The sequence below is a fragment of the Tachysurus fulvidraco genome, chromosome 10 (assembly GCF_022655615.1).
Source record: "Tachysurus fulvidraco isolate hzauxx_2018 chromosome 10, HZAU_PFXX_2.0, whole genome shotgun sequence".
Lineage (NCBI taxonomy): Eukaryota > Metazoa > Chordata > Actinopteri > Siluriformes > Bagridae > Tachysurus > Tachysurus fulvidraco.
This window is the reverse complement of record NC_062527.1, coordinates 16,203,735-16,213,734: the sequence shown is the minus strand read 5'-3', so window position 1 is coordinate 16,213,734 and position 10,000 is coordinate 16,203,735. Positions and strand designations below refer to the sequence as shown.

At 43.1% G+C, this 10,000-nt stretch overlaps 1 protein-coding gene across 14 annotated transcripts in view; it reads right to left on the bottom strand.

Annotated features, from left to right (window-relative positions):
• Positions 1-10,000, bottom strand: part of enox2 (ecto-NOX disulfide-thiol exchanger 2) — a 248,762-nt gene that overhangs the window by 5,034 nt on the left and 233,728 nt on the right. For all 14 annotated transcript variants that reach the window (XM_047819522.1, XM_047819519.1, XM_027165137.2 and 11 more), the window contains 2 exons: positions 9,376-9,481; positions 2,100-2,185 (listed from right to left, as the gene is read on the bottom strand). In XM_047819522.1, coding sequence (XP_047675478.1) covers positions 2,100-2,185; positions 9,376-9,481 — 192 coding nt within the window. The remainder of the gene's footprint in view (positions 1-2,099; positions 2,186-9,375; positions 9,482-10,000) is intronic.

The following is a 10,000-nucleotide window of genomic DNA, read 5'->3' as shown; positions in this document are numbered from 1 at the left end:
AAATATTATAGATCGGCTGCATGTTAGAAACGATGTGTGATCACAGTGTTGTGTGTGTGTGTGTGTTTAATTAAAATCATAAATAAAGTGGCTGTGTGTACAGGATGTGCAGTCATGATGTAAAAATTAATAACAATCCTAATCAATAGGAATCAAATCAGTTATTGGCAGCGTTCCAAGATGCAGAACCACTTATGGTCAACATTCGTTTTTTTAAATAAAGTGGCAAGCCTTTGGAACACTCTTCCAAATGATATTATTTTATGTACAAACTATAGCACATTTACACGCCTGACCAAAGAGTGGCTATTAACAAAGCAAACTTGTGAGCACTAAATGACTGTGATATGAACAATGTAGACTGTGAGGGAGTGTGTGAGTGCGTGAGTGCGTGAGTGAGTGAGGGATTGAGTGAGTGAGTGTGTGAGGGAGTGTGTGAGTGAGTGAGTGAGTGAGTGAGGGATTGAGTGAGTGAGTGTGTGAGGGAGTGCGTGAGTGAGTGAGTGAGTGAGGGATTGAGTGAGTGAGTAAGGGATTGAGTGAGTGCGTGAGTGAGTGAGGGAGTGAGTGAGTGAGTGAGGGAGTGAGTGAGTGAGGGAGTGCGTGAGTGAGTGAGGGAGTGAGTGAGTGAGTGAGTGAGTGAGTGAGGGAGTGCGTGAGTGAGTGTGTGAGTGAGTGAGGGAGTGCGTGAGTGAGTGTGTGAGTGAGTGAGGGAGTGCGTGAGTGAGTGAGGGAGTGAGTGAGTGAGTGAGGGAGTGAGTGAGGGAGTGAGTGTGTGAGTGAGTGTGTGAGTGAGTGCGTGAGTGAGTGAGTGCGTGAGTGAGGGAGTGAGTGAGTGAGCGAGTGAGTGAGTGCGTGAGTGAGTGCGTGAGTGAGGGAGTGAGTGAGTGAGTGAGTGAGTGAGTGAGTGCGTGAGTGAGGGAGTGAGTGAGTGCGTGAGTGAGTGAGTGAGTGAGTGAGTGGGAGAGAGAGTGAGTGCGTGAGTGAGTGAGTGAGTGAGTGAGTGAGTGAGTGAGTGAGTGAGTGCGTGAGTGAGTGAGTGCGTGAGTGAGGGAGTGAGTGAGTGCGTGAGTGAGTGAGTGAGTGAGTGAGTGGGAGAGAGAGTGAGTGCGTGAGTGAGTGAGTGAGTGAGTGAGTGAGTGAGTGAGTGCGTGAGTGAGTGAGTGAGTGAGTGTGTGAGTGTGTGAGTGAGTGCGTGAGTGAGTGAGTGCGTGAGTGAGTGAGTGAGTGAGTGCGTGAGTGAGGGAGTGAGTGAGTGAGCGAGTGAGTGAGTGAGTGAGGGAGTGAGTGAGTGCGTGAGTGAGGGAGTGAGTGAGTGAGCGAGTGAGTGAGTGAGTGAGTGAGTGAGTGAGTGAGTGAGTGAGTGAGTGAGTGAGTGAGTGAGTGAGTGAGTGAGTGAGTGCGTGAGTGAGTGAGTGCGTGAGTGAGGGAGTGAGTGAGTGCGTGAGTGAGTGAGTGAGTGAGTGAGTGGGAGAGAGAGTGAGTGCGTGAGTGAGTGAGTGAGTGAGTGAGTGAGTGAGTGAGTGAGTGAGGGAGTGAGTGAGTGAGTGCGTGAGTGAGGGAGTGAGTGAGTGCGTGAGTGAGTGAGTGAGTGAGTGAGTGAGTGCGTGAGTGAGTGAGTGAGTGAGTGCGTGAGTGCGTGCTAGATTCATGAAGTGGAGAGTGTTTTTATGATGGGAGTGAAGTATAACTTGTATAACTTCTGTTAAATTATGAAGTGTTTAAGAGTGTTTTTAGTGTTTTTATTGATGTGAGTGAAATAATGTTTCCATGTGTGACACTGTATGTATTTCATGACCTTTTGCAAATGTAACGTCTCTCTAGGGACTGCAGGTGGAAATTAGCATTTTTTTTGCTATAACCTGGCACATGACATCTCTTCGTTCTTAGTCTAAAGTTCTCTGTGCATTGCCCCTGATTAAGTACAAATACATTCATTCATTCATTCATTCATTGTTGCCTTGATTCATTTTTACAGTTGCCTTTTAAATCGATGCCTCCAATACAAACCCTCCAGTTGTTTCACTTCCTCGTGCCTTGTGTCCTTTTACAAGGTTTGAAAAAAAAAAGCCCTGACCAGTCGATGCTGATTGCAGTACCTTGGTGTCCAGACGCTGTAAATAGGAGCAGATGTACTCGATGCTGGCCCCGAACGGATGCACGTGGAGGAACGTCGAGATGATTCCTGCAGAAAGAAACCAAACATGCTGAGCTCAGATACAACGATGCATTATGACATTCATGTGCAGAATATATCACACTGAAAAGAATACGAACGAACGGACGAGTAATCATGTCGAATATCTGGTCGTTCTGTCACGCTGTGATTCGTTCAAACAGCACAGAGAACTTCTCCACCATGGGAGAACACAACACTTTATTCAACAGGCCGTGTGGCGCGCTACACAACGAACATCTGGGTCACATCCAAAGCTGGAGCAATAAAACGCAGCTACGTGTGAAATTTGAGCTGCGGTGGTGTTTGATGTCGTGTTGTTTAACACTATATAAAAAGGCGCAACATGGCTGCCAACAGGACGGAGAGAAAAACGAAAGCCGGCTTATTCAAGAGATCAGAAATTTTAGGAAGACGAGTAAGACAAGAGAAGCCGAGCAACGACGAAACAGATTTTTTTTTAATCCAGTTAATCTCTTTTCCTGTCCTGCAGATAGAAACGAGACCCTATTTACAAGCAGTTCTCATATGGAAAAGAAATATATTTCAAAATCTTTTTTTTATTTTCCATCACAAAACCATTTTAAAGGATGTGTAATAAAAGACAAAGTCAAACAGTTTAATGTCGGGGGGATGTGTAAACTGTACAACACGGGCAATGCCTGAGAGGCTAAAACAACGGTCAAAACTGGGCGATCGATACAGTGAGCAAAGGCTTGGTGTTGTCAGATACACAGTGTAAACTGAACAAATACTTCACAAAGTCATTTTAAACAGTCCGTGTGTGTGGCCCTGGTGTGTTCGATCAGAAATGGGGTGACTGAACAGTGAAATGAAACAACGTTTCTCCAGGACCACGGTGCTACATAAAACAACACAGAGCTTAAGACTTAAAGGAAGTTGTCCTAATCACCTATAGTACGTCGTGTGCAGCCTAGCACAAACAGTGCGAGACAAAAGACAGTGCAATACAACACCCTTACAGGACAGATACACAAAATACAAAATAACACCAACCATATTATACAGTAGAATGTGCAAAAGTATAGGAATCTGAACCATGTAGGTTTAAGTAAACATATATACACAAGCAGCAGTTGGATGAGGCATGCAACAGTTTCATATGGTGGTGCTGTAGACATGGATGTATATAGAATGAGTGTTTGGGTGTGCTTTTGGTACAGTTTGGTACAGTTCACCCAGCTGAGCAGGAGTGTGTGTGTGTGTGTTCTGTACAGTTCAGTTCTGGTTGTTGAGGAGTCTGATTGGTGACAATCTGGGTGACTGAGTGTTTTTAATTGTTCCTTTTCCCCCCCTTCTATAATGGTGTGCTATATGGTCACAAAGCGCAATTGTGTAACTGTTTATATTTGCAGCATTTGGCAGATGTCCTAATCCAGAGCGACTGACATTTTATCTAAAAAGAGCAATTGAGAGTTAAGGGCCTTGCTCAGGGGCCCAGCAGTGGCAAGCTTAACGGACCTGGGATACGAGCTCGCAACCTTCCAATCAGTAGCCCCAACACCTTAACCACTATGCTACTACGCACATCCCCAATGAAGTGCAAAACACAGCAATCTCATGTACAGTATGTCTACAATATGGACTCCTGAATGCTAGTAAATGATGAAAAATGTCATACTAATTTATACCACAGTTCCGTTTTATAATAACACGTTTCATGACAACCAAAGACAGCACCTTAATTAAGAGTCGAAGGGAAATTAAAAACGTCACACCCAATTAAAAATATTTGAAGACGCAACTGTCAGCTGTCACAGAACAACAAATACATGGAACAGCAAAGAAATCTGGTTTTCAAAGTGTTGTAACACTGGTACGGCAATCAGATTTCGATCTGACTTACAGACGATTTTAAGTGTAAATGCATGTGGTTAAAATCTTAAAAAGGAATTTAAACAGGATCTGGTTTAATAGTCTGCTGAATAGATGATGATTTCACATCGCAAATCCTTCCGCTCAGCATTTTCCTTGCAGCCTTATAATTTCATATGGCTGTAAATGTAAAAGCAGTGGTAGAAAAATGAAGAAAAAAAAAATAGGTTCAGGGTTTATGAGTTTGGTAGAAAATAAATAAATAAATACAAACTAGATTTATAAAGTTCGTCGCAACAAACTTTGATGTTGGCTTTGACGAAGCAAGTATTCGCAAAGGCCGGTGCTTTGTGGAGGACATAAGGGTAAGTGTGACTTTTGGAGGCAAGTGGACATAAAACTTGCGAAATCTAGTGGAGCGCTAGGGTGCCAAAACATTTGGAGGCAAGTGGAGACAAGCATGTGACGTAATCCGAAAACCTGTGACGCAATTCCCTCCTTGTTCTGAGTGTTTTGATATGTCACATGTCCATGTTGTAAAAAGTTTTTGATTTTGCATATATTGGGGGTGGGGCTGCGGCACAACCGAAAGGCCAGTCAGTACACCAATTTAAACCTTTGTTCAGAGTATCACCCTAAAGGAGCTGGCCGAGTTTGGTGTAGATATGTCGAAAGCTTGTCGAATTATAAACCTCCAAAATTTATAATGGGAGTCTATGGGAAAAAAGGCCCAATTTGAGACTCAGTAGTACCCAGAAGTACCGGTACGCGGGTCGCTTAGAAAAGTAATATCAACAAACTTCAGTCCAGGGTCTACAACATATCCGAATTTGGTTCATGTGGCTTGAAAGCCCTAGGAGGAGTTACTCTTGATAAATGTTTGTCTAAGCTTAAATAGGAAAACAGAATGTTGGCTTCTACAAAGCCAACATAATAAAAGGTTGGCTAGGCGAGGGTAATTTGCTTCGAGTTTATTAGCTCATTTAAATCAGGATACCGAAAGAGTAACAAAGATTTAACGATACTAAACAGGAGGAGATAAGACTTTAAAACGTAACAAAGACATATGTAGAGAAAAGAACAAACGTAAGTAGTACTCGTCTGTGCTCGGGACGGCAACACATGCCGAGAGCCGAGGAGTTCTGATCCGTCATGACGAGGCATAACTCCATCCACAGACATCTTTCATCATCTAAATCAATATCAGTTGCTCTTGTTTTTCTGGGATTGGGAGAAGCTTGGCTGAAGGTCTCTCAAGCCCTGACTCTGCCTCTGCCTCTTCAGCTGCCAAAATAGAAAGAAAACCTTAATTGCTATTTGGATGCCTAATAATCCTAATAATCCAATGTCTCTCCTTTTCACCAGTCCACCACATTTTAGGATGAAAATTAGACACAACACAAGCTTGTTCCTAGAGGAAAAGTTGTAGTGCAGTGGGTCTGGAATCTCCACAGCCCCTGGAGACTAAAAAATGAGCACTTTTAAGAGCTGGTACGAAGCATGTAGGGAGTGTATCTGTAAAAGAGCCAGAGATGTATTGCTCTGTGATGACAAGGTGGCAGTGATCAAGATCACCCTGGAGACAGAACATCACACAATAGCTGGGGGTCACGTCTCTTGAGCACAGTGTATAGATGCAGCATGGCCAATATTCCATTCAGCACTAATGAACTGTGGAGGTGGTCTATAACCTATACATTTACTCATTACAACACGCTTTCATCCCATAGTTATAAATCCATTGATACGCAACTCACGCACTTCGAGGCGGAGCTAAATGCTCGTTCTCATCAGCATCGGCAGCGAGCGAACGCACCGAGCAAGAGCAAATCAATCTCAATAACAATTTGCTGCACTTTTGGTTTTTCTGTTCCGCCGACATCAGAAAACAAGCGTGACGAAGAGCTGATGCATGAGTAAAATTAGTGAATTAATCTGGCTGTAAAATATGAAATATATTCAGCGTTTGAGCAATTTTCAAAGAACTTACACCTTTAACTGTGAGCAGCAATTTGTCTGAAGCACAAATTACTTTCTATTAGTCATAAAGTGCTACATAAGCTGCAGGAGTCATTATTTCATGTGACATGTAGAGCACTAACACAGGCAATAGGGAGCTAGTTGGGATTGAGTGTTGGCTTAGGGACCTACAATCCCAGATCAATTAGGCAAAAAATTCCAAATGTGACAGCAACAATGTCAAAGATTTAACTCCAGGTAAAGTGAGACGAACAAACTAAACTTTGGTTTAAGAAGTTCATTCATTCATTTTCTACCGCTTATCCGAACTTCTTGGGTCACGGGGAGCCTGTGCCTATCTCAGGCGTCATCGGGCATCGAGGCAGGATACACCCTGGACGGAGTGCCAACCCATCGCAGGGCACACACACTCTCATTCACTCACACACACACACACACTACGGACAATTTTCCAGAGACGCCAATCAACCTACCATGCATGTCTTTGGACCGGGGGAGGAAACCGGAGTACCCGGAGGAAACCCCCGAGGCACGGGGAGAACATGCAAACTCCACACACACAAGGCGGAGGCGGGAATCGAACCCCAACCCTGGAGGTGTGAGGCGAACGTGCTAACGACTAAGCCACCGTGCCCCCCCTGGTTTAAGAAGTTAAGACTTTTAAATAAGAGATTTCGAAAGAAAAGTGACAAATGCAGCATTTAAGGTGAGGTACCGAATAAAGTTTATAAATACATTATATATTTCAATTCGATTCAATTGATTTCGATAGCGCTTTAAACAATCGACATTGACTCGAAGCAGCTTTACAGAAGCATAGAAACAGACCTGCAGTACAAGCTGTCTCCATCCAAACCTCCGTGTTATCCATCACTACTAACATGATAAGGATCTTCAGTGACATACAGCAGCAGATGATCAGTTTATCGCACTGTTGTGCGCTCTGCACTGGAGACACTCCATCCGTGATCTTCATCTATATTCTCTCTGAAATATGGTGATTTAATCAGCTCACAGGAGCTAATGCATAGCTGCATGACACAAGTTTCAAACTTTAGCCAGAGTTATCAGGGACTAAAGTGAATGTGGCATGAAGCCTCACGCTTGGTAGAAACCACAGTGTGAGCCTGAGAACTCCATCATTACCTATAGTGAAACATGGTGGTGGAGGCATTATATTGAGAGCTACACTGAAGCAATATTATGTTATGTTTTGCAGCGATTCATGAGATATATTCCCAATTAAAGTCGTTTCAGATCCAGGTTATAGTGCAGACGTTCATCATATTTAAATCATATTAAAATACAACAAAGTATACAAAGCACAAAAGGAAAGTTTATATTTTTTAGTCTTGTTAACCTCTTGTTGTACTGTATGTTCCATTCGATTACTCGTACCTCCACAGGAAGTTACTGTATACAATTCGATGAACCTAATATGCAATGAGGAGTAACAGTCTTCACCTCCAGTTCCTTGGAGCTTCTTCTGGTTAATGGCTTTGCTACAGAAGATTTCTCTGTGAAAACCTATACAGGATTTGATAAAGGTTTTTCTCAGCTGTTCACTGCTCTAGAGGATCATCTTTATTCCATTTTCTAGAGGACAGGAGGGAAATAAAGAGAGAAATAATGGGGGAGGAGAGAGGGAGAAGGTGTGTGTGTGTGTGTGTGTGTGTGTGTGAGAGAGAGAGATTGAGAGAGAGAGAGAGAGAGAGAGAGAGAGAGAGAGAGAGAGCGCGCGAGAGAATGGTGACTCCTCATGTGGAATGAGTTAAATTGGTGAGCGGGAAATGGCTTTCTTTCTCTCTCATACTTACTGCAATTCATCACCAAAAAAGACGTCAGCTAAAATGAGTTTGACAGACCATGGAAAAAGAGAGTGAGAGAGGGAGAGAGGGATAGAATAGAGAGAGAGAGAGAGATCTGAACGCTCTGTGTGCTTATAAAGAGGATCATGCAGGAACAGACCATTAGCTCTTTTAACCAGCTCATCAACACGACGGCTCTCTACGTCCGTCTTCTTCCCACATCTACAAAGCCCTGTTAAACTCTGCTCTGACCTTTAACACTGCATCCAGAGAACTAAAACAAAATGAAACGCAGCAGACCTGATGTCTGATTGGTCTGATGTCTGATTGGTCTGATGTCTGATTGGTCTGAGCTCTAGAAGGTGAGGGTTGTAAGTATTATTCTATAGTACCTTCTGGCTGAGAGACAGAAACACCCAAAAATATCATGTCCTTTGTATTGTAGGGACAGATCTGGGTGAATTCTGCTGTTGCCTTTATAACTGCTATTATTACTGTTACTACAACTATTACTATTACTGCTACTACTACTACATGTACTACTACTATTACAGCTATTACTGCTACTGCTATTACTACTGTTACTACAACTAGTACTATTACTGCTACTACTACTACATGTACTACTACTATTACAGCTATTACTGCTACTGCTATTATTACTGTTACTACAACTATTACTATTACTGCTACTACTACTACATGTACTACTACTGTTACAGCTATTACTGCTACTGCTACTATTACTGTTACTACTACTACTACAACTCCTAATACTGCTACAAGGTACTGTTACTACTGCTACTTCTACTACTAATGCTGCCACTGCTACTACTACAGGTACTAATGTTGCTTCTACCACTACTGCTACTGATACTACATCTACTACCAGTTCTACTGCTTTACTACCAGTACAGCTGATGCTGCTACTACTTTTTATTTGTACTGTATAGTGCTGTTCTCAAACCCTGGGTCGCATTACAATAGGATGATAAACAATCACAAGACAAAAAAAAGTCACAAGACAGTTAACAGGACGAGATGAAGGATGAAGTGATGGAGAGCGCTGTGTGAAAGGCACTGTAGCTACTCATGTACACGCAGGGGACTGTAGCACCGAGTGAAGCGAAGGGTTTTGAGTTGAGTTATGAAGAGGCCAAGCTGAGTCAGTACCCTAGATAGATACATACATAAATGTGAATAGAAAGCATTCATTTCGTATCATTTCCATTGCTTGAGGAAGTATGTCATCAGTGACTGGGGTAAACTGTATGTGAGACGTGGCCTGACAGGACAAGGAGCAACTCCCAAGTCTTATCTTCATCCTATACTGTACATCTTACTGAACAGCACATCATACGTCTTATCCTTGCTCTTGAAGTTGTTAAGTTGAAAAACACAGCTTCAGATTTTCAAATATGTTTTAAGAATCTAATTTAAATTCAAAATTTCTTTGTCACACATAATCATACCGTGTTAGAAAATAGAATGGAATTAAGGTCCAAGCTCCTGTTACAGAAAAAGAATAGACACTTCTGACCAATCAGAATTGAGAACAGTGAAGTCAACACATACCTACGAGCAGTGCCTCTCTTTCAGATTTCACAGGACTGGGTGGACCTTTGTCTGGGACACTCTCTTTTTCTTGACTGCAGGACACTACTGCCGATGCTGCTGACTCCTGACACACACACACGCACACACACACACACACACACACACACACACACACACACACACACACACACACACACACACACACACACACACACACACACACACACACACACAGTCATATAATGCAAATCCTTACTGAGAGGCAGATGTGTGTTTGAATAAAGAGAAAGAGAGATGAATAGCATGCATGAGAAACAGGAAGCATGAGCAATGAGCAATAAGAGCACTGGCACTACTCTTTACTGATGTAGTGAAGTCGTGTGTGTGTGTGTGTGTGTGTGTGTGCGCGTCCATTTATAGTGTGCTGGGACTATAAGCACAGCCTGAGTTATGTGTCTCTGTAACCCGTGTGTAGCACTCTTCCTCTCCCCATGCCGTCCCCCTCCTCTTCTTGTTTGCAGTCATGTCAGAGTGATTTATGCCACCACAAATAAAGTTCACCTCCGCTCCACTGCCCTCTAATGATCTGCTACGTTACTAGCCACGCCAACGAGACGGACCGGGGACGGAGGAAACGGCGGCG